General features: G+C 33.4%; 2 protein-coding genes across 4 annotated transcripts; one reads left to right on the top strand and one right to left on the bottom strand.

Annotated features, from left to right (window-relative positions):
- Positions 1–13,312: 13,312 nt before the first annotated feature.
- On the top strand, positions 13,313–14,948 carry LOC100265543 (ethylene-responsive transcription factor ERF061). Its single transcript, XM_002270525.5, has one exon. It carries the CDS (start codon positions 13,753–13,755, stop codon positions 14,707–14,709), a length of 957 nt encoding a protein of 318 aa, XP_002270561.2. The 5' UTR covers positions 13,313–13,752; the 3' UTR covers positions 14,710–14,948.
- A 298-nt stretch (positions 14,949–15,246) lies between these two features.
- Positions 15,247–21,379, bottom strand: LOC100260326 (uncharacterized). Of its 3 annotated transcripts, none has more exons than XM_002270559.4 (17): positions 21,271–21,379; positions 20,926–21,066; positions 20,470–20,520; positions 20,198–20,373; positions 19,744–19,821; positions 19,532–19,643; positions 19,360–19,444; positions 19,213–19,264; positions 19,054–19,115; positions 18,854–18,969; positions 18,609–18,730; positions 18,016–18,084; positions 17,776–17,833; positions 17,177–17,250; positions 16,772–16,820; positions 16,363–16,442; positions 15,247–15,552 (listed from the first exon to the last, which is right to left on the bottom strand). In XM_002270559.4, exons 2-17 carry the CDS (start codon positions 21,056–21,058, stop codon positions 15,490–15,492), a joined length of 1,380 nt encoding a protein of 459 aa, XP_002270595.3. In that variant the 5' UTR covers positions 21,059–21,066; positions 21,271–21,379; the 3' UTR covers positions 15,247–15,489. The 3 variants fall into 3 exon arrangements, with proteins under 3 accessions (XP_002270595.3, XP_019079968.1, XP_059598404.1); XM_019224423.2 differs by having other exon boundaries at positions 21,274–21,345; XM_059742421.1 differs by lacking the exon at positions 20,470–20,520.
- Between the last annotated feature and the right edge of the window lie 2,835 nt (positions 21,380–24,214).

Genomic DNA, 24,214 nt, shown 5'->3' with positions numbered 1-24,214 from the left:
CTCAAGGAGCCACGTGTCCATGCATGGTTGGTTGGTGAGGAATCAGGTTAGTGGTTTGGAGGACCAACGAGAGGTTGACACGTGGCAATGAGATTCCAAAGAAAAGCTGCAGGCCGTTGCAAGGGAGTGGGGAGCTGCAGGAGAGAGGGGTGCCTTTTTCTGTGGGAGAGAGGGGCCTAGAAGTTGGAAAGTGGCAGAAAAATCAGGAGTGAGTAGGGTAGGCAGGGCTTTGGTTTGGTTTTTTTTTTGGCGGTAGAGAGGAGAGAAGAGGGATCTACAGAGAGTGGAAGAGGTACCTGGGTTGCGGGAAGGGTGGTTTTTTTTCAGGTTGGTTTGAGAGATATTTTTGAGAGGAAAGAGTCTGAGGGTAAGGAAGGATCCATAGTCTGGAGCAGGGATCTTTGAGAGGGTAAATGAGCAGTGGAGGGATATTTTCAGCGGGTTAGAGAGAGTTCATGAAAGCTGTTTGAAGAAAGACACGGAGGAATAGCCTTGGAAGAGGGTGATACAGGTATTATTCATGTAATCTGAGGTTTCTTTTGTGTTCATGGCATTTTATTATGTTTACAGGTTATCATGAGTTTCTATCTTGACATATCTATGCAAGCAAGTGAGAATCCTATCTATTTTCTTTCAATATTTGTGTTCGCTCACCCTCATCCTGCATTTGGTTTCTAACTTGTTTTCTGGACTCTGTTTTATGAGTTGTCGGTCATCTTGTTTTAATTTCGATCTCTTTGCAAACTATTTGAAATCCCATTTTGTTTTTTTTTTATCCACCTCTGCGTCATAAGCTCGTTAAGTGAAATATGAAACGCAGCTTTCATGAGTCTTTTTTTTTTTTTTTTTTTGTTCTTGCTCTGTGCTCTGTTTTGCAACCCTCCTCTGTTCCTAGTATTTGACCATGAGGAGGTTGCTCCTTATGTGTGAAGAAGAGGGTATTGGCTTTAATATGTCTGGGTTCTCAAGCTGTCCATGGTGGTAGAGGACGTATTCTGGGGATCAGATCCATGATTTTGTTGCGTTTGTGTTGTTGGAGGAGTGACAATTTCCCAAGGGCAAGGATATCGTTTATTTTTTTTTACCCTAAGGCTTCGATCTCACCACTCCTCAATCAATGCACAGAAGAAGGGCAAATAGTTAGCAAACCCCAACTCCAATCACTTGTTCGGATCATGAAAGAGTTCAGACGCTTCCATCATGCCCAAGAGATGTCTCCATGTATGACTGACTGTTAGTATTGCACATTAACTCCGAGTGAGGCAGCAATCAGATTGGACTTGATCCTCATGATTCATGGACAAGGGTAGGCAGAGACTTCCAGTGCGTATGGTGCTCTTCTCAGTGGCTGTGTGTAAGAGAAATCTGTGTAGAAAACAGAAGCCACTATGCAGAAAATGAGAAAGATGAACTTTGCAATGTCATATTTTCCTTACAATATGTTGATCCACGTTTACTCTCAAACTGGAAATCATGGCAAGACTGAGGCATTGATTCAAGAAATGCAAAGGAAAGCAATTCCATGTGATGCATTCACAGTAAGGAATCACGTGTTTGCTTATGTTGTGGCATCTGATATTTCTGCAATGGGAGGGTTCTTGAATCGGATGGGGGAGAATCCCCATATTTCTGTTGATTAGAATATATATTCGGCTACAGCAAGTGGGTATCTGAAAGTGGGGTTGACTGACAAGGCCTTAGAAATGTTAAAGAATATAAAGAGCAACAAGTCACCCTAAGTTCCCTCAAAAGTCTCCATTAAAATCCAAAATTCTTACCTGCTCATGGGTCCCATGTGTACGTGATTATTATGCATGCATCCAAGGCTATCCTGCACGCTCCCATTACCATATCATGCCTACAGTTCATCATCATGTCCCCACCCATTGCTATCATACCCATGCATATACCCATTTCCTATCCCATGCAAACTCACCACCTTCACGTACCCATCCCTCACTTATGCACCCATGGCTGCCCTTCACAATCACCATATCCATCACCGGTCATGCTAATCACTTCATGCCCATTTCATGCCCACCAAGCTGCACATCTCATTACCTCCTCTTATTCATCCAATCTGCCACTAAATGTACCCTTCCCATCACCCCTTCTTACCATATCTCTCACCTCAACCCATCGAAATCATTAAACCCATCACTCATCTACCCGTTTCCCTTTCCATACCCATTTCACAAATAATGCCCACCTCTCTGTACCCATTGGATCCATGCAAATCCTCCATACTCATTCAATCACACCCATCCAACCCATTTCATTTCATACCCATTCCCCTTCATTGCTCATCAACCTGGGTCCCCATGCGAACCTATCACCTCATATGCTCTCCATACTTCCCACACCCATAATACCCACGTTTCCTACTTCATTCTCACCACCCATCCTTCATGTTCCTCCATACCCATTTTCCTTCATACCATTCATCCCCATGCACGGTACCCTTCATACCCTTCTCTCATACCCATCATCCTCCTCACATACCCCTCACCACCTTTTCTCTCTCTACACCACATCATATACTCCCCACCACCTTCTCTCTCTCTAACCACAACTATACCCATTTTCCTCTCTCCCATACCCATTTTCCATTATCTCCATACCCATTCTCTATACCACGCTCCCCTCATGCAATGTCTTCCCGTTAGTCCACTCCACCACCACATTATCCACCCCTTTATACACTTCAGTCTTCACTTTTGGAGTGACTTCGTGGCGATTTTCACCGTTTGGTCATATAAGGAAACGGATGGGTTTGGATCAGACATCCCCTTATTGAAGCATGATTATACTGAGGGCTTTTGAAATTTGACAGAACAATCTGTTGGGAAAGAGACCCTGCTGTTACTCAGTATTGTTAGATGGTTCACGTTTGGATTGCCTTGGACTGAGTGTTTATGGTCAGTTGACTGAGCGGAAAGCTTCCATGTTGTGCTGCACCGCCTTAAAAATGCAAGTCTGAGAAGAAGTGATAGCAAGAAATGTGGAAGGTCTGGGCATCAGAATTGAATCTTCTATTCTCGCGTCGGAGTATTACTATATAATCACGACGTGATTATCATCAATGGTCATTGCAGCCAAACTGTTATCTCTCGTATCGCATTCATTGATATGGACCGTTTGATCCGTGATGCCACCGAGAATCAAATCGCTATGGGCCCCACCCGTACTGTTTCAGATGTAAACTATCTAAATGGTAAGAGATTCCATGTTTCATCTGTTCAAGAATGACGTCAAGTTGCAGCCAAGAGTGTATCTTCAAGGGTGGCACGTGGTGACAGCTTGATAATGGAGGAGCGGGTTTGTGAGGTTTCTGAAGTGTTGCTTATGTGAGAACAGTTCTGATGGGTATAGTTTTTGTGATGAAGCATTTCATTATGCCTCATGCAGAGAAGACTTAAGAGATCCGGGTTTCGTGCCATTCCGCGTGACGCACAGTCATGGTAACAGAGAACAAGGCTGGAAGTTGTGATAACCAGAAGGGGTTTGGTAAGTTCTAACGAGAATGATGTGGTGACAAGGGTGTGTGCTGCATCTGTTATGCTTGTGAAGCAAATACCAGATTGCTTGAAGGCATGCGTGGTTTATATGGTGGTCGCCAGGAGGGGAAAGTCAGAGAATATATCTGCTGATATCATCAATCCCACAAGCTACATCAGTTGCCCTTCGGGCCCACGGGCAAGACATCATTATGCATGAACACCTTTATGTCACGTGCTACCCTTCTATTCTTTCCATCCTTATTTTATTCCTATAAATGGTTTCCCACTCTTATTCCTCAAATAATTTTTCAAAGTCTATTTTGTGAATAACTTTTCAAATTTCGATTTCCAAATAAAATTCAACTCTCCCATTTTTCATCCTTAAGTTTCTTTTAGGTTCCAAAATCCTGTTTTTTAATAAAATTTGTTGCCATTTCCCTTCGGCACGCAACTTGCATAACTCCCTCTGTTTTTAAAACATTTTGAAATAAGCAAGACTCAATTTTCGTAATTCCGAGCGATGGAATTTATCGGAATTGATTCATGCAATAGTGAATCGGGCTTTGGTGGGGGCCCTACATATGAGATTCCATGATTGATTGATTGATTTATTTGTCATGCATGATTGATTTATTCTATTCCTTTATATGCGCTTAATTATATATGTTCATTGTTCGCTAACCATGTTTCATGATAGTGCATTCGTGATTGCCGCCCAGGTACGCATCTATTCATATTTTGCTCATTCTTTATACGCTTTGTTTCTCATATGTGCATGATTGATTCGAGTATTCATTGATTTTCCCATTGATTGCCATGTCAGCTTCATCTCATTAGTAGAGACCCGACTTTAGGGACTTAGAGGGGTGCTACGGTCTTTATCGTACCTTCCCGATAAGTAACCTGACCCCCGAACCCGATCCGGTTTTTCACAGACCGCCTTTTCCGAAATAAGGAGTCACACTTAGGGTTTTTCTTTCTTATTTTGTTTACCCTTTAAAAATAAAACAAAAATAAGTGGCGACTCCAAGTCATTTTCAAATAATCAATAAAAATCAATTTTTCAAATAAAAATCGAGCTCGCCATCGAGTGGGAAACGCATTCGAGCAATTGAGCCGAAATGCGGGGTCCACATATATGGATCGACTTTTTGGAAGCCAAAAGTCTCCATTAGGCTTAGTAAGAGTCTGTATATAAGTTTGGGTTCAATCATACGACATATTTCCTTCTTGGTTTAATAGAAGGAAGTGTTTGAAAAATACAAGCTTTACTAAAAATTACAGTCGTGTGATGATGAGTGTATGCCAGGCTGGACGCATTAATAAACAATAAATAAAACCCTGCCCAACAAGGTAGAGTTGGATTTTGTTCATCTTCTTTGAACATGATATGACTTTAATCAAACATGCCACATGACCTCTGACCCCAACTTCAAAAACAAACCAGAACCCACCTTCTTTATGATATCCTTTAACCTAATACATCCCCATCATATCATCATCATCATCATCATCTTCATCTCCAATTTTCCCCTAAATATTCAATCCACACCACCCGCATTTCCACGTGGCACCGGCGGTGCACGTTGCCCACATGCCTCAAAAGTCAACTTACCCTAATTATAGGGCAAGTAAACGCCATATCAAAAACCCAAAAAAATAAAAAATAAATATATGAAATTCAAAGATCTTAGAAAGGGTGACTTAAAAATGGGAAGGTCGTCGTTGGTAATTTAATGATTTGCTTCAAAAGTCTAAATTTTTTCTTAAAATAATAATAATAATATTAATATTAATAAAGTTTTGATTGATTTGCGAGTGTGAGATGGGATGTGAGTACTACTGAGTAATAGAATGGTCAAACCGACCTTCTTTCCAGAAACATACCCTAATAAGAAGTAATTGGAATTATTCCAAGACCAAGACAGCTCATTTTGGTGAAAATAATGCTTACTCGGTCACACCCACCAATCTTTTCTGCTTATGTGGTAGGCCCCATTTCTGGTTGATGGGAAAGTGAATCTTTGAAAATTTTTTGGACTTATGGATTTGCCAGACTCCCAACCTAACAATACAAAATTTTGAGCGAGGATGAGTTCTGAAGAAAGAAACGCTTCTCCATTGGTCTACATTGAATTTTGCTAACCATAAGTCGTAATTTTTATTGTAATGTTGATGGTAAGTGGATTTAATTGAGAGCTCAGCCTGCTTTATAGTTAAGTCAAATCTTTGTACACCGCACATTCAAATGGTATATACTTTACCATAAAAGCAGTGGTTCTAGAATGATCTTGAATTCCGGCCACTTACAGGCAAATAGATAGAGAATGGAAATAAGAAATTAATTGTATTTTTATCCGAAATAAAAAATTTATTAATATCAAATTAAATCCGCTTTTTACTCGAACTAAAAATAAAAATAATAAAAAAAGAAAAATTTTGTTTGTTATTTAAGAATTCAAGAAACTATTGAGTATTGACCAACTCTTTGGTTTATAAGAACACCTTCATTACCACTCGGTTACATAATTGATTTTTATTATTTCTATGGTGTCTTAAAATAAATCATTATTCTTCCTTAATTCTTTTCAATGGGGTGGGGCATATAGATGAAAACGAATTTCAGGTTTTCCTAAATTTATGTAACATAATAATCTCATTCACTTCCAATAAGATCACAACCTAAATTATTTGGGTCGGTCCATCCATCCATACATACATTTGGCCACCACCATTTATAGTAGTTCATACTTGTATGGAACATGTCACCATGTGTTGCAGTGTGCTTAGGTAGGTGGAAAGTAGTTGCACCAAACCTACTATTAATATATGCATCAAATCATATATATTTTATGTTAGCAAATATTCACAAACACTTGACTACAATATACACTTTTTTGGTATATGCTATAAGCATTAAGTCTCCTTTCCCGTCTTCTCAACTATGACATGCAAGGCCTTGTCATATTTTTTTTCTCCACTGCATGCCAAAGGAAGAAAAAAACAACTAAACTTTTTTTTTTTTTTTTTTAATGTTTGTCCTTTTTATTTATTTATTTTATCATTATTAATTTTTGGGAATCTTGAAGTACACAAGTCTTTTATAATTTAATGGGTGTTTGATAAACCAATTTAATAACTTAAAATGACTTAATAACTTAATTTAAGTCATTAAGTAAATTAAGTATATTTGATAAAATAACTTAAATAATAAGTAAAATCAATTAACTTATTCTTAAATTCGTATCTTTATTTTATCTTTTTATTATCATTTGGTCTCATTATTTTTAGATCTTCTTTGCTACTTCACCACCTTCTCTATTACTTAACCTCCTTTGTTATGATTATAATTTATGAGGATAAATATATCAATTTGATTATTTACAATATGTTTTAAGTTGATTTATCAGACAACCTTAATACTTAAAATAAGAATTAATAACTAAGGTTTAAATTAACAATTTAAGTGTAATTTCACTTAAAATCAACTTCAATGATCATCAAGCAATAAGTATTAAGTATTACCAAACACTCCCTTTGTCAAATCAGTAAGTATGAATACCATAGGTTGTTCAATGTTAAGCCAATAATTTTCCAAAAAGTTTAAAGCTATTCTATACAAAATAACATCAGTAAAATTAATATAACCTCGAACTATGGTACCATATTTTACTATCATTTAAAAAATAAAATAAAATTATAAAGATTTAAATTCACAATATATCATACTATTTTAAATACTAGTAGTATTTAAAGATACAATATAATACTTGAAGATGTTCTCAAATATTAGTTTTAGACTTATAAACATAATTGATCTTTTCTATACAAGGCATACATGTGGCATACATGTTTTTGCAAGTGCAATAGTCAATAGTAAATAAATTGTTACTTAATTAAACTTTTAAATAAGAGATGTTAAATCCATCTAATCACTTTGTGTATTCACCTATTTTTTTTTTTAAAAAGTAAATTTTATATATGAAATATCAAAAACCATCTTCCTCAATCTCTCCATGCACGTCCATATAAAACTCTAATCTTAGTTTAAATGAAATTATTTTTCAAGAAGGTGTTGAATTACCAATTCTCTTAAAAGTTTAAGCTTATAATATTTGAGTTCGATAGCTTTTCCTCATGTACGAGTATGGAATTACAAATTGGAGGGAGAGATACTGAAGACCCTTCGTCATGTGTGGGTATGAAATTGCAAATTAGGGAAAGAGATACCAAAGAATTATAAAGGAGGAGAAGATAAACAAACATGCAAATTATAACCTCTATCTAAACTAAGATATGATTCTACATTGAATTACCAAATTTTCTTTTGATTTAATTTTTTTTGAGATAGAGTGTGGAGAGAGAAAAGACGGGTATATACCATTCAATACACCATCCTTCAAAGAAAGTTTCTTGTACTAATTTATTTGGAGATGAATTAATGAGTTTTAAAAGGTATCCTATGCTGCAATAGATGATTTTAGCTTCGTATGAATTCAATTAACAGCGATGGATAACCATCTCTATACCATTTGTATCATCAAAGGCAATGAGTTTGAATACAAGACCATCATGGTTGGCCCAAACTGTTTGCCCTATATCCAATTCAGATAAGAAGGGGACCATACGTTTACTTATAGCTTGATGGTGACCGTATGTTATGAGAAGACTATTTCTACTGTCTGCGTCTTCTCTTTCATATTGATTCATTGACCAACACACCACCAAATATATATGGTGATTGCATGGGCCGTAGAACATTGTGAGTAGTATGTTTAATAAATTAATTTAATAGAAATCATTAAGTAGTTTAAAGCTTCATTTGGGATGATTTTTCTGTTTTTGGATTTTGAAGTTGAAATTAAAATTAAAATCATAATTTTTTAAGGATGTTATCGGGATTATAGAAGTTTTATTTAATACAATTTTTTTATATAAATTAAAATAGAATTTTTATAATAAACAATATTTTATTGAAGCTCTTTGAACAATGAAACAAACACAAAAGTTTGTATTAAACTTAACAAAGAGTTTTTAGCCTTTTGAACGTTACTTCAAATAGAACCAAAACAAATTTAGTAAAATGATTTAGGTGTTGTTTTTTTTTAAATATTTTATTGATTTATTATTTATTTCTTAAATTTTTAAATAAAAATAATAATATGGTTTTTTTTTTTCCTTCTTAATGACAAACTGCGGAACTCAAAACGACGTCGTATTTTAGTCTTAAGCTGTACCCCGGGAAAACATTTTCCACAAAAGGGAGAAAATCACGGGAATTTTGTAATTCTCCTTCTTTGTCCTGAAGCAATGATAAAGTGACGCGTGGTGCATCCTACCGTAAATGTAAGGATAGTAAAGCAGTGACGTGTCGAGAGGAAGGCGTCTAGACCATGCTCCCAAGTCTACAACTGTGACCGACTGAGATACGACAAAACAGACCTTTTTGAATTTAGTCATGTCACAGATGCTGGATCACACCGTGTTGGTTGAAATGGGGGCATGTCGATTAAGTCGGTTCACAGCCTGTGAAAAGTCAAATTTTCGTATTATATTTTTTCTTTTTCTTTTTCAATAAAAAAAATATTTTTTTCATTATTTTTTATTCATACGTCATTATTTCTGAATGTGACGTACTTGCCCTACAAGAATGTTGTAAACTTGTAATAGGATGTATTATGATTAAATGTATAAAATAAATAATATTTTAATAATTATTTGGACAAATAAAAAATAAATTGTTAAAATTGATCTGCTAAAATCCTACAATTTAATGTTTTCCTAGGAAAATCATAATTGCCATCAAATAAAATAAATTCATTAATTAAGCATGTACTATTCTTAAATTCCACTAAGGTCTCAAATTTTCAAAGAGAACCACCACCGTAAACATTAATTGCCCTGCAAATCAAGAAGAGAACGACTTGTTCAAATATTTTCAATGAGTCATGAAATTTCAAATACAGGTGTTCAGTAATTTAAAACATTTTTTTTATCATAATAAAAAATTTGGTAAAAGTTTAAAAATTATTAAAATCTTATTTCAAATGTTTCTTGAATTTTACCTTTATAAAGCTTATTTAAAGTGAATTTGATTAAAACATTTTTAGTATGTAAAATATATATATATATTAAGATATGTTTGGTAACTGTTTTAAAAACTAGTTTTTGGTAATGATTTTTGAAAATTTTTTATAGAAGAAAAGTTTATTTGAAAATTTAAAATACTTTTAATAGGTTTTTAATATTTTTAAATATATTTTAAAAATAATTTTTATATCTAATATTTTATTTTTAATCATTTTACATATTTATATAATTATTTTTTAAAATAAATTTTAAAAAATAAGTGAAAAGAGGACAAAACAATTAAAATATATTTTTTAAAAACACTTTATTTTTTGTTCATAAAAATAGAAAATAATTTTTGGTTCTCAAATATGTTTTTTTTAAAGAATAAATCCAAATGCAATAACATTATTTTCTTAATGTTTTTTAGAATTAAACATAACATACAAGAAGATATAATAACTCTCATATAAAAGCAAAAACAACAAAGATACCCAAACAACACCTAATTTACTACATTTTGATGTAACATTATTGGAAAGGCAGAATCATAACAACAAAGCACCAAGAAGTAGCCAAAAGGGGAAAAAAAAATATCAAAAACAGGAAAAGAAAGAAACAGACAAAGTAAGCATGGGAGGCACCGATTAATATTGACTTTGTGAGTCGAAAGTTAGGTTCATTCACATGCAAATGAGGTTAAAGTTTTTTTTGCCTCTATTTTTTTTTTTTTTTCCCTATGTGGGTGGGGGGATTTTTTTTGGATGGACTTTGAAGTCTTTGAAGATGGGTCCTTCACGAGCCATGTCTTTCAAATCTACCTTTATGCCTTAAATGAATATTGCTGAGATGGGGGTCCATGTTTGATGTGATGCATACCTTTCTGATTTAATGGCGCCCTACCTTTCTTTGAAGAAAAGGTCTTCTATCCTTCCATCTAGGAATGGCAAACCTTTCTTTGAAGAAAAGGTCTTCGATCCTTCCATCTAGGAATGGCAACGAGCCGGTTCGAACAGATCGCCCCATCCCAACCCCACCCCGTTTAGTAAAACCAATTCCCATCTCTGTCCCGTTTAAAAAATTAAACGGGGCGGGGCGGGGCGGATATGGGAAATCCCCGTTTAGTTTTTTCTTTTTTTTAAAAAAAAAAATACTTTAAAATTTTTTAATTACATTAAAATAAATATATTTTTATAAATAATAAAATTATTATATTTTTTATAACTTATTTTATTAAAAAAATTTATTATTATCTATATATTAAAAATAGTAAAATTAAATTTTAAATTAAATTTATATGTAAACGGGGCGGGATGGGGCAATACCCGAACCCGCCCCGAATTTAAAAAAAAAAAATCTCATACCCGTCCTAAACCCATTTAATAAATTTTAACTCCGTTCCATTAGGATCGGGACGGGAACTCGAAAAAACTCACTCTATTGCCATCCTTACTTCCATCCACTAGTTCAATCTTCCCTTCTTCCTCTTTCTTTTCATGTCTTATTTATTTATTACTTTTTGTTTTGTCTCTTTCTCTTTTACATGACTTTGTGTTTGGGGACATTTCTATTGTACTTATTGACATGGTACGATCTCTATTTACAATCTTACCAATAAAAGTGATAAATTATTTCATGAAAACTTGCTAAAATTTCTCTTAATATTCTCCGTTTTGAAATGACAAGTCACGAATGGGTGATGGTAAAATATGATTTTTCTTTATATTTTTTGTTTTAAAGTTTAAAAATTTAATAAATCAATTTAATAACATAATAACTTAATTTAAATTATTAAATAAACTAATAATATTTAATAAAATAATTTAATAATATAATTTAAAATTTTAAAAAATTAAATTATAAATAAAAATAATTAATTTATTATTAAGTTAATATTTTCACTTTTACATTTTTATCAACGTTTGTCTTAATTACTTTCAAATTTATTTTGCTACTCGTTACCCAATTTTTTTAGTCCTAATAACTTAATAACTAAATAAGTGTTTAATACACCTTAATAACTTAAAATAATATAATAATTTAATGATATGAGTTAAAATAAAAAATAACTTTAAATAATAAATAAAAATAATTAATTTATTATTAAATTTGTATTTTCATTTTTACCTTTTATCTTGTTTACCTTAATTACTTTCAGATTTATTTTACTACTCTATAAACTTCATTAATACAAAACTTCTTGATCCTAATTATAATTTATGAGGATAAATACATTAATTTGATAATTTAAATTAATTTTATGAAATAATCTTAATACTTAAAATAAAATTTAAGTAATAAATTATAAATTAATAATTTAAATATAATTTAATTTAAAGTCAACTTAAATTATTAAGAAATATATATTAAGGTTTAACAAATACCTTCTAAATAAATAAATAAAATTATTTGAATTTAAAAATAATTAGATAGTTTTTTAATTATAAGAAAAATAAATAATTAAAAAATTATGATACCATTTGTACCTTTCTAGCCATCCTTGCTCGAATTATCTCAGGACAAACCCATTTTTTTTAGAAAAAAAGACTGAGGAAGCTTGCACAAGGAGAGGAGACTCAAGAAGCTCGCAGTCGCAACAACATTGATTTTTTTCTCAATATTCGTATAAACTCCAACTACGGATTTGAACATTCATAATAAAAGAGGTTAATAAAGTCGGTATTAGCAAAATATTGACCTTAAAATTGACTTTAAGTTGAGTAAAGCTTGACAATGTCAAAATTCATGAATTTATGAAACCAACCAACAAAATTCTCTAATGTGAGGGAAGGTCAACCATGCAGATAAACCTCCTTCTCATTACCGACTAGCCTTCAAGAAATCCGGCGGTAACCCACAAGGTCAATCTCGTCCCAGTCATAAATAAATGCTCAACTTTAAACATCAATAGTCAACTTTAATATCAAGGTTTAAACCTATTTTCCAATTCTAATTTCTTTTATTTTTTTATTTAAAAAGAGAGAGATTGTTTCAAAATAAAATCCAAATTTTTTAGCAAGTAGTCCCAGTAGTAACATGGATATCAATAGAGTGGGTCGAATAGTGACGACCATCAACTTGTCCTGAACCTACGAATTTTAAAGTCAAACTCTAAAAATGTCAGAAAATAAATCTCATTATATTTTTTTAATTGAATATAATTTTAAAATTAAATCTCAAATCTTTCTTGAATCTAGTAAAACATATTTGAAATGTCGAAATATGAAATCTTTCCTAGTCTAGTTCAGCCCATTCAATAATTGAACTAAAAATTTATATATATAGAATGAAGAGGATGAGAACAAATTTCTCCTGCCACGGAGGAAACGCAATGAAGGGAAATCATGCCCGCGATGAGCCAAGCATGATGAGAGAGAGACGCGTGGGCTTTGAAATTAAGACACTGGTGTTTTTAAAGAAGAAAAAGAGGCTGACTGACTCTCAACCATTAATTGTAAAAGCTATTAACCTTTATAATGGTACGGATAGCGTAGGGACCACACGGAGTCAAATTTTCAACACAAAATCTTAGGAACCCTGTTATATAGGATTTATTTTTAATTTCATATTTTCTTTTTTGGAATATTTCTATAAAAAAATGCTTAATAGTTAGAAAGTGGAGAGGAAAGTCAAATTGGGGGGGTGACCCAACTGTAAAATGGGCAGAAAGGGAGGGGAGAGGAGTGTGGAAAATGTGAACTTAGGGAAATTGGGGGTCTTAAGGGAAAATGATTTACTGCTCTGCAGCTATAAATGCACCAGAACTGACACCAAACTCAGCGTCTTCAATATAAATCCCAGAAATCTCTCAAAGGGGATGATTATATTTCTGCTACTGTCACCTCTTTTCCTTTCATGATTTCATTTCTCACCTTCTTGACCCAGAAATTCTCATCTTTGAAGTCAGTTTCCCCTTCATTTGTTCACTGGTCCGAGTATTTGTAAGGATCACTGAGCTTCTGGTGTCTGATTTTTTGAGGTTTTTCGTTTTGAAATTTTCCTAAACCCATTTCTCTTTTTGGTTTCTGGAAAAGTTTTGTGGTAGATTGGACCATTTTGATTAGTTCCTACTACTTGTTTTTCCCATTTGGAGCGGAAAAAGGGGCCAGTTTTAGAGTACCCTGTTTCCTGCACATTATTTTACGTGCACTCTGCTTTTTTTTCCGAGAAAATTCCTAGAACCATGGAGAAAATGCAAGAAAACAATCTCCAATTCTCGTTCCAACATGGTGTGGACATCAGATCCTCACTATCACAGCTCCTATTGACAAGTGGCTCCAACACCTTGGATTCGATTTTCTCCCACTGTCCGCCATCAACCTCCGTCACCAACCCAGTTCTGGAGCCACTGGGATCTTCTGTGTATCTCCGGCAGAGAGATCTTCTTCAGAAATTCAGCGAAGAAAGCAGAGCGAGTGGGAGAATTACAAGCAATTCATTGACGAGCTCACTTCATCATTCTCAATTTCTGAATCCATGTAAGAAGAAGCTGTACAGGGGAGTGAGGCAGAGGCATTGGGGGAAGTGGGTGGCTGAGATTAGACTCCCTCAGAACAGAATGCGAGTGTGGTTGGGCACTTTCGACACTGCCGAGGCTGCAGCTTATGCCTACGACCGCGCAGCCTACAAGCTCCGAGGCGAATACGCGCGCTTGAATTTCCCCAACCTGAGGGACGCGAGCAAGCTCGGATTCGGAGACTGCGCCAGATTGAACGCTTTGAAGAGCTCCGTCGATGCCAAAATTCAGGCCATTTGCCAGAAAGTGAAAAGGGAGAGAGCCCATAAGACTACCAAAAGGAAGAGCACTAGTACCGGTGGTGAAGGTGGTGGTGGTGAAAGCACTGGCGGTGGTGGCGGCGGTGAGAAGGCGGTGAAAGTGGATTCATCTCCTTCATCATCATCGATAACAGCATCGCCACTAGTTGGTGGCGACACCCACAGTTGGGGTAGCGAAATGCTGTCACCAAGCGTTTCTGAAGATGAGTTCTGGAAAGGTGACAACTCGCGGGCCTCTCTCTCCGCGGACGGCCCGATGTTAGTGGGGGCCCTGGGGGCGGGGGAAACAGAGTCGGAAGGTTGCGCTCTGGCGAGGCTGCCGTCGTATGACCCTGAGTTGATCTGGGAAGTCCTTGCTAATTAAGAAACATCATTTTCTTCTCTCAACCTCAATCGTGAATGTAAATGGTAGTTTTGACTATGATGTAGTAGTAAATTTGCTTTCTTGTCCTTTGTGTGTTTGATTTTGGAGTATCAATTTATGTAGTAGAAGTATGTTATTTACTAGGTGATTGTATGAGTTTTCTGGGGGTTTTTCTTTTGCCCGATGCTTAGTTTGTTTTGTGACCTTTTTGGAATGACTCACTGTTTGCCTTGTGTTGATTGATCGAGTGAGACGAGCTTGTGTCCTTTCATGTATCAGAAAAGACAGGCAGATTTCCCTATTCAGATGTGCCTAGCAGTTGCCCAATATTGACTCTACATGATGGAAGTGGCTCCATTTGCAAAATGGGCTTATAAACCAAATAGATATAAGAGGCCTAAAATTGAATACTGACCCCACAGCATACTCCATAGAGTGAGGGCTTAGAATTCATTTCCATTTCCTCCCAATGTAAATATTATCTTAAGGGTTATGATACGGGCCACCTGAATGTTTCTTCTATCTACTTCAGATGTGTGAGGAAAAATGGACCAATTTAAATTAATTGAACACAGATTCGCTTTGTTTTGTGGATACATAATTGTTAAAATTCCTTCATAATTGGACAGAATTTTGCAAGACATTTCACGTCATAATAACAACCAAGTGTCTAATGATCATTAGCTTTGCACTTCCTGCATCAGGTGAAAGGTCCTAGTCTACTGCTGAGAGGTCTTCTCTGAACAGAAATGGAGGGTAATGAAATAAACAGGGAAAGCACTACCAACTCAGAGAATTCTTTGAGAGCTGAAGCTTGGCGTTGTAAGCACTTTCAATCTCCTCCTGCAATATTCAGGGATTGTGAAGTTCAGTATCATATATATTTCTTTGTTCTCGGTTGTTTTCTCAATTCTGAAAAACAGTTTTCTCAGTTTGTTCTTTGTAAGGCATTTTGATCTTATATCTAATGCAATGTTCCCGGCCTATTCTACAAAATCGCCATGTTTTCAGAACCAGTTATCTCACCACCCCCCCCCCCCCCCCCCCCAAAAAAAAATAAATAAATAAATCTGAAATTTGTCGAATGTATTTTTCCAAATTGGAATAGAATTTTGAAAAACAGTTACCAATCAGACGCCTAAGCTACTATTTTCTTATTCTGTAAGACTACTTTGTTTGATTGAAAAATGCAAACAAGGAAAAGAGTGTATGACTATGCAAGGCTTTTCAAGACGTGAAGACATGATAGAGACACGAGTCTCTCTCTGAAAAGGGCATCCCACCAGACTTAAATAATTGAAGGAAGAAAATCTCCCTTTATTTTGGAGAAATAAGATACCAAGCTTCTGGCGTAGGGAACGCTATAGCAGAGAGGATTTTTCTAAATTGATTTCCAAGGGTAATTTTGTTTGAATAAGAGCCATTGAGGTGTAGGTGGCCGGTCATTAACTTGAAAATAGGCTTCAAAATAAAATCCGACGTAATATAATAGTAAAGCCTGTGGGCCTCTAATCAACAACCTAAAGTTAAATTGTTACAATCAATGGCATGCCAAGGTAGTTCTGGAAAACGCAATTTTATAGCTTCAAAATAAAAAAATAAAAAATAAGCACAAGAATTAAAAGATCCCAATTGAAATAGGATTCAATATACCTTGCAGGACTTCAGTAAAGGCTGCAAGAATGATAATCTGAAAAACTTGACTGATTTTCCAAGTGAGGTTCTCTCCCATTCTGCCAGCGGGTAAACCACATAAGTTAGCACAACATCAGTTAAAGACTGGAAAAACAGTCATGATTTTGAAGATGCACCAAACAGGGCCTTCCAGCATTTCCCAAAATTAAATTTGGGACAATCAAATACAATATTTAACCGTCCACAGATTTTTTAAAATTTTATGTTGCCATACTGAATTAAAAAATCCCAGATGAAGAGTAGGCCTGGCTTTGCATCACTCTAAAGACACCCTCAAATGGATTTTGGACTCATCCAGTACGTTAACATAACAATGGTTTATCAAGGGAAACAGAAAATACAGTAGGTTATAATACTATTAGCATACCATCATCTGCATCTGCTCTAAAACCTCCCATGTTAAGTTCTTCCAAAAGCTGCAGATTTAAAAAAAAAATCAGATAGAAACTCATGGGCAACAGAAGATTATGTCAACAAAAGGAACCGTGACATCATCCTGCAGCCAAGTATATGTATATTTATAGATCATTGTCTTCTTCCTCTTGCAGAAGAAAAGGTTAATAAATAAGTACTATACGGAGATATACTCTGAAAACCAGTATATTTTATTAAACATTTGGAAAAGAAATGGTAAAATTATTTCATTAGGACTGTCTACAAGGCAGCATGGTGACAGAATAGTCTTAGCCAACATGCATGCCAGAATAATAAAAGGCAGATGGATAAGAATGTAAATCTGTGAAAGATAAACATCAGTCAAACACATGCTTACCTTGGAAAGGGTTGGTACACTGGTAGGATCAAATTCCTCACAACTTTTAGGGTCAATAGGAACACACACACGACCTGGAAATATGGAATGAAATTACTCCCCAGTAACATAATACAATAGTAACTACAAGGAGCTCTAGATGGCTCAAAACCATAACAGATTGTTGAAAACAGAAAATATTCAAGGTTTCATAAGGTACACATTAACTTCCAACAATGATATTGATAGGCCTCCTATACGTTATGTGTATAATAGAAAAGGGAAGAGGAATATACTGTCACCTGGCAGTTAGTTGTAACAGCTTTAGTGGAGGTTAGGTCACAGTTGGATACGGGCTGAGGGGAAGGTTTAAATAGGAAAGGAGGGGGAATTACAGAGGAGGGAAATATAGTGGATCTGGTAGGGATTTGAGGACCAGTTGGGACTCTTGTTCTTGAAATTCAATAATAATTCTCCATTAGATACCTATCAGATATTTAATAAAATTCAATCCTTAATATTTTCAAGCGTTATGCTAAACAGAAAAACTTCCCAATAACAGATTTTCCCACATCATGTATATTCATATTTCATAAGTAACAAATATTCTGGACCCTAACCTGTTTTTGGGTGCACACAAAATGGTGCCTTTAGCAAATGGTTCATGTGTTTTGAAACCTGAAGCACAAACAGAAAGGTCAGTGTGAGTTAGTGCACAAAATCCAGATGCAGAATGTTGTACTTGAGTCCCAAAGAATATTGTATCCATTGTCTGGACTCTGGACCGATTGATTACCCCAAGGACAATGTACTCAAGTGGTAAGAAAAAATTTGTTGAGAAGGGCAGAAATTGTACAAACCTCCATATCAAGCCTAGGGTAGGTATAAGAGAACACAATCTCTTCAACACACCTGCGAAGACCTTGTGCCTGAGACATGGACAGGGAAAAATGTAACTTTAGTTCAAAACGTTCAAATGCAGTCTCCAATATTAAATACCTTTTCTTAACACTCTTGTCCCAGGAGAAATCTCATACTTTCGTTGAATATGACAGTCCAATATATTAAGCTGAAACATGCTTGTAAATTTGTACAAATACACTAAGTAGTCTTACAAAACTAAAATGCTTCAGCATTGATGGAGAGTGAATCAAGCATTTAAATGTATGAATAGCGAACCAATAGACTCATGGGGTAGGGCACCTCGTTCAAGAGATAATGATGTTGAAAGCAGCACAATAGGCCGTTTATGGGGTGGGCAATGTCTTAGTCCAAACAATTGAAATTGTAGGGATCCAACCCCTTGTGGATGCCTTAGGGGAAATAAGTGCCTCAAATATCTCAGTTTTCTTCTATTCATCATGCCAGATGTGCTTGGATAGGTTTTCAAAACAAAGTTTTCAGTTTTCTATATCATGAATAGGAGGTTAATGTTGCACAGATTATTTTCTACCTTCTGCTTTCCAGATTGCAGCATATGTTTTAGTTGCTCCCAACGAATGGCATTAATATCTTCTTTTGAAATGGAGGACCGCCTGTTCTCCTGCCACTTTCCCCGAAGCTCAGAAGTAATAGCTGCAAAATTATAACTTGTGTAGTTATTTGATAAACAAAATTTATCATTGCAGGAATTGACAAAGAGCTATGTGTACTTTTTAAAAAGAAAGAAAAATGATTCATAAAATTCATATTTCATACATTCATCAGGAATTATTTTTAGGATCTTCTCATATCTCTCTTCAGTTGAAAATAACTTTTGACCAGGGAGTAACTTCTCCTCAAAGAAATCCTTCAAAACTTCAGTATATGAACGCCTGCAGAGCTTGAATTGTCTTAGTACAGGAAATATTTTCCTTTCTGGGTGTTGGGTTGGGGGCATAATAAATACCAACACTTACGCAAGGAAAGGGTGGAGAGCAGGACCTACTAAAGAAACCTTTTTCTGACTATTTTCATTGCCCTGGGAAAAATACAGAATCAGCAGCTTCCATTAAACTCAATGCCATGAAAAAACTGGAAAATTTTCCTAGAATATTTCATAAAAAGTGATATTCAACCTTGTAGACCCGGAAATAATCAGCAATAGCAGCCCTCTGTTCATTGGACAACCTGGAAATGATGGAAGCATGATCCAAATCTTTAAATGTCATACAGATAAGAAACCAAGGAAAAAAAAGTTATATGTCCAATTATTTAATCATAACCTTCTTGCTCTTCCATCACAAACCCAGCAATGGACACCACGTCGACCACTATACACCCAAAGAATGTGATTAAACCCAAAATCATCTGCAACAAAAGGGATTCATGAAATGTTTAAGACAAGAACACCAAACACGTTATACTCAGTTGAATGCATACACATATATACTCTACCTCTGAGGGCAGTATCAATCACTTTAATAGCTACTGTCATTAGAGGCCAGCAGTCCAAGCAAACATCAGCACCGGAGCAGCAATATCTAACATCATCATAATCTGTTATATCCTGCAGAAAATTAAAAGTCAAAACACACCAAATAGCCAATAAGTCGTTAAACTTAAGTAAAGTGCAATTGTTCACTCTGCTCAGAATATGGTTTGCTTACAATATCAAAAACTAGCTCCCTCTCAACTGGAGTAAAAACATTGTCACCGGATTGTGCATATGCATGCCTCTTAGTAGGCTGCAGTGTAGATGATAACAAACATGGAAAGAGTTATTATGCAGACAGGTATTAGGAAAATCATAATTCAACAAGAAAGAAAACTGAGAAACCTAAGTAATTAATTCATGAATTTGGTGTGCTTAAGAACAACATAAGTCAGTAATAATTCCAATATCATGCATGATCGAATCACCCGATTGCATCATGGTCTGCACTATGTAAGAAATGAAAGAGCAGCATGATATTTTTTATTTTGTATTTTTCTATTTAATTTTTAAAATTTTTGGATGAGAGACATGATAGTTGGTACATATTACTTGTGGAGTCACCAAAGTATTGAGTCTTGGGAGAGAATTAAAAACACATGAGTTTCGAAACTTATATGAAATCTTACATCCACACTATACACGGGCCCAATATCTATTTTGAATGGGCATTTTTCTTTGATGGAATTTTCCATTTCGTGGACGCTGTTGAAAGACTGGAACCGCAAGTAAATGTCATCAGCCAATGTGAAAGAAAATTCTCTTCGGCCAATGTAGGACTGATCGCAGGCAGGATGCTTCCCATCTACAGACAAGCAGTCAAGAGACAAGGTAAGCAAGAAAGTATGATATATATGAGACAGAGAGCGAATGGCCCAGTTCATCAGAATGCTAGAATTACCATTTCCATAAGACATCCACTTAAACAAATCCGAGTGTGGAAAAAGCTTTCCTGTCATAAACAAAATCTTCCCCTTAGATTAAAAGAAATGTTAAAATCCCTTCTTGCTAGATACACCTATGAGATAGAAGTAATAAGGGCTTTTATTTAATGTAAAGAAATATTAAATTCATGACCATCACAAAAAACTTCCTGATTTCGTTCGTACGTGTTGCCAACAACACTATAAGCCATTTTCTCAAATCACTCAGAATTATGTTATTTTATCAAAGAAATCTGATTTCCCTCACAAATTAGATAGAGAAAAAGAGTTTCTCAAATGAAGAACCAACAGAACCTGAAACCCATTTGTTCTAGCAAGCAATCCCAAAAATTTTGAACAAAATCATAGAACATTTAAACTTGAAGAACCCCTAACAACAACCCAAACAAAACCCGAATCATACAGACGTATACCATAGTAGACTTTGAGATAATTAGCGTTGAATCCATCGGGAACGGCATTTTCTCTCATCTTTTCTTGGCCTTCGGGTTCACAGCCATCGATCTCCATGGCATCTCTCCCACTGTCAACTTCTTCCATGGTCATCTTGAGTACTGTAACATTAAAATTCAAGCAATTGAAACAGAAGAATAACAAAGATTGAAAAGAACTGTATCAATTGTGCAGTTGTCGAGTTGAGAGAAATCACAGTAGAGAGTGCTAAAGACAAAACCCTAAACCCTAAAGCGATGATAAATGGAGAGAAAGAAAGGAAGCGAATGAAATCTAGTCTTAGAGAAATGGACAGAGCTGCATACAACGTCGTATCGTTTTCTCAGGTCACAGATCCGGGTGAAGGCGGAGGATGAGTCGGGGACAGAGAAACTTCGAAATGGCGGGAAAAGATGGAAGATGGAGCGAGTTAATGGGCTTTAGGCGGGAGAGTTTGGCGGACTGGGCCTCAATTTCGTTGGTAGGCCACATGTTTTTGGGCCCAAAATTAAAGTGGGCCCCACATGGGGTTTAAAGCAAAAATAATTCATTTAAGAAAATCCACAAGCTATCTCCGAATAAAATAATTCCCAGACCAATACTCTAAATTTTGATTAATCACCGATAGTAATTTTGAACCTAATTTTAAAATCGTAATCATCAATTAGGTTTCGAGTTTAAATTTAAAAATATAATTAATAACTATAGTTTTGACCATTAAATATAAACTCAAAACTGTAGTTGCTAACTATTACTTTAAAATTAAAGTTAAAAAATCATAATTGGTGAAATATTTCCAATGATTTTTTTTTCTAAACTCAAAATTGTAAATTACGATTTTATGATTAAAGAAAAAAATCAGGTCACATGGATGTTTGCATCGTTGAAAAGCACTGATTTAAGAATTATTTTGTTATAAGATCTATTTTTTTATTTTTAATTAAAATTTTTTACCTAAAATTCTCTCATGACATTGAAGGTTCAAGTTAAAAGTGATACAGTATCGATATGAGAAAAATTAAAATGATAATTTCGAGTATAAATTTTTTTAAACATTAACCAAAAACTTTATAAATAATTAAATAATTTAGATAATATTAAAAAAATTAAATTAATAACTTAATACCTTATTTTAAGTCATTTAATGAATTAAATATATTCGGTAAAATAAGTAATATTACAATTTAAAAGTATAAAATAATTTTAAATATTCAATCAAAATATTTAATTTATTTTAAATCTTAAATCTTTCTTATGTGTTTTGTTTATATTTAATAAATTATTTTACAATGATTCCACATTCACATTTTTTTTTTTACAATAATTATTTCGTTATTATTTTACATATCTATAATACTTTAAATATTGATATTTAAAAAATACTTTTATTCTTTTTAAATAGACATAGTAAACATTAATTAAAATTAATCTATGGTTATCATGTGTAAATATAATACATTAAATTTAGATATTTAATAAATAAGTTTATTATATAATGCTTAAATATAGATGTTTAACGAATATATTTTTTTTTAAATATTGATGAGAGTAAATATCAACTAACATTAACAATGAAAAATTTTGGTTAAAATTAATAAGAGCACAAAAATTTGTTCCATGATTTTGAAAAAAATTTAAGTTAGTTTTATCAAATAAATTTTAATATTTAAAGTAAAAATTAAATAATTATTTTTAACATTGGTTTAAAAATAATTTAATTTAAATTATTGAGTACAAAAATATTAAATAGGACCAAATAACTTTTTTGAAGCATAATTCTTATAGAATATGATGTCATAGAGATGATTTGACACTTGCTGGTATTAGAAATATAGTAAAAAAATATATATTGAATACAATTTTTTAAATAGATTTCTAAATAAAAACACATTTGATAAATTTATTTATTGAATACCATTTTTGAAAATTTGCTTTGAGAATAGATTGTTTTTAAAAATAAATATGAGGTATTTTAAAATATTTTTTTTGTAAAATATGTTCACAAACAATTTAAAAAGTCAAAAAATAATTTAAATTTTTTTATATTGTGAATAAGTGTATTAAGATCATTTGTCCAATTTGCAATATTATCACCAAAACAAACTCTTGTATTAAGATCGAAGAGAGGACTAGTTCTAATACTATTCGAATACAAAAAAAATATACTATATGTACATGCGCAATCACATCAAAGTTTTATTCAACATTTCATTAGAGGTATAAACTAAAAATCAACTAGGATTATAAGCAATATTATTATTATATTTTTGTTAACATGTTCTTTGAGGGTACAATGCCTTTGTATATTATATTAAATTAATTGATTAAAATAAACTAAATCGTTCCTCAATTTGTGAATCTAACATTTATTAATTAAAAAACAATTTATTTTTTATATAAATGTCTTTTATCATTTCAAATATTTATATGTAATATTTAAAAAGAAGATTATTTATAAAAGAAAATAACGAGGGTGTTTTTGTCCAAATGAGATCAAAATAGGATGAAGGGTTAAATTTTAAAATTTGGGTTTTTAATGATTATTTTAATCAAATAACTTTTTGTAAAAAATAGTTTTAGAAATTTGTTATTTTATGTACATTTTATAGTCTCATTTCTAAAATTAGAGATAGGAGAACATCATCTTTCGTACGGGTCTTAATCATAATAATGTTTTATTTAAAATCCATAAATATAAAAACAAAAAAAAAAAAACTCTGAGATCAAAATAGGATGAAGGGTTAAATTTTAAAATTTGGGTTTTCAATGATTATTTTAATCAAATAACTTTTTGTAAAAAATAATTTTAGAATTTTGCTATTTTATGTACATTTTATAGCCTCATTTCTAAAATTAGAGATAGAAAAACATCATATTTGGTACGGATCTTAATCATAATAATGTTTTATTTAAAATCCATAAATATAATTAAAAAAAAAAAAACTATGAGATCAAAATAGGATGAAGGGTTAAATTTTAAAATTTGGGTTTTCAATGATTATTTTAATCAAATAACTTTTTGTAAAAAATAATTTTAGAATTTTGCTATTTTATATACATTTTATAGCCTCATTTCTAAAATTAGAGACCGGAGAACATCATCTTTCTTACGGATCTTAATCATAATAATGTTTAATTTAAAATCCATAAATATAATTAAAAAAAAAAAACTCCAATAAAAATTATAAAATTGGGAGCAAATGCAATGACTTTGTTTGAAAATTGTTTTTGAAAACAATTTTATAAAATTAAAAAGAATTTATCAAATTT

The sequence above is a fragment of the Vitis vinifera genome, chromosome 2, assembly GCF_030704535.1.
Source record: "Vitis vinifera cultivar Pinot Noir 40024 chromosome 2, ASM3070453v1".
In the NCBI taxonomy this organism is placed as follows: Eukaryota; Viridiplantae; Streptophyta; class Magnoliopsida; order Vitales; family Vitaceae; genus Vitis; species Vitis vinifera.
The sequence above is the reverse complement of the archived record's forward strand: the minus strand, read 5'-3'. Positions and strand labels throughout refer to the sequence as shown.

Coding starts and splice junctions, on each gene's coding strand:
- LOC100260326 (XM_002270559.4), bottom strand. CDS start 21,058: ATGACCATGGAAGAAGTTGACAGTGGGAGAGATGCCATGGAGATCGAT. Junction 19,265..19,359: donor TGTGATGGAAGAGCAAGAAG/GTTATGATTAAA, acceptor CATCATTTCCAG/GTTGTCCAATGAACAGAGGG. Junction 18,085..18,608: donor TGCAATCTGGAAAGCAGAAG/GTAGAAAATAAT, acceptor TCCATGTCTCAG/GCACAAGGTCTTCGCAGGTG.
- LOC100265543 (XM_002270525.5), top strand. CDS start 13,753: ATGGAGAAAATGCAAGAAAACAATCTCCAATTCTCGTTCCAACATGGT.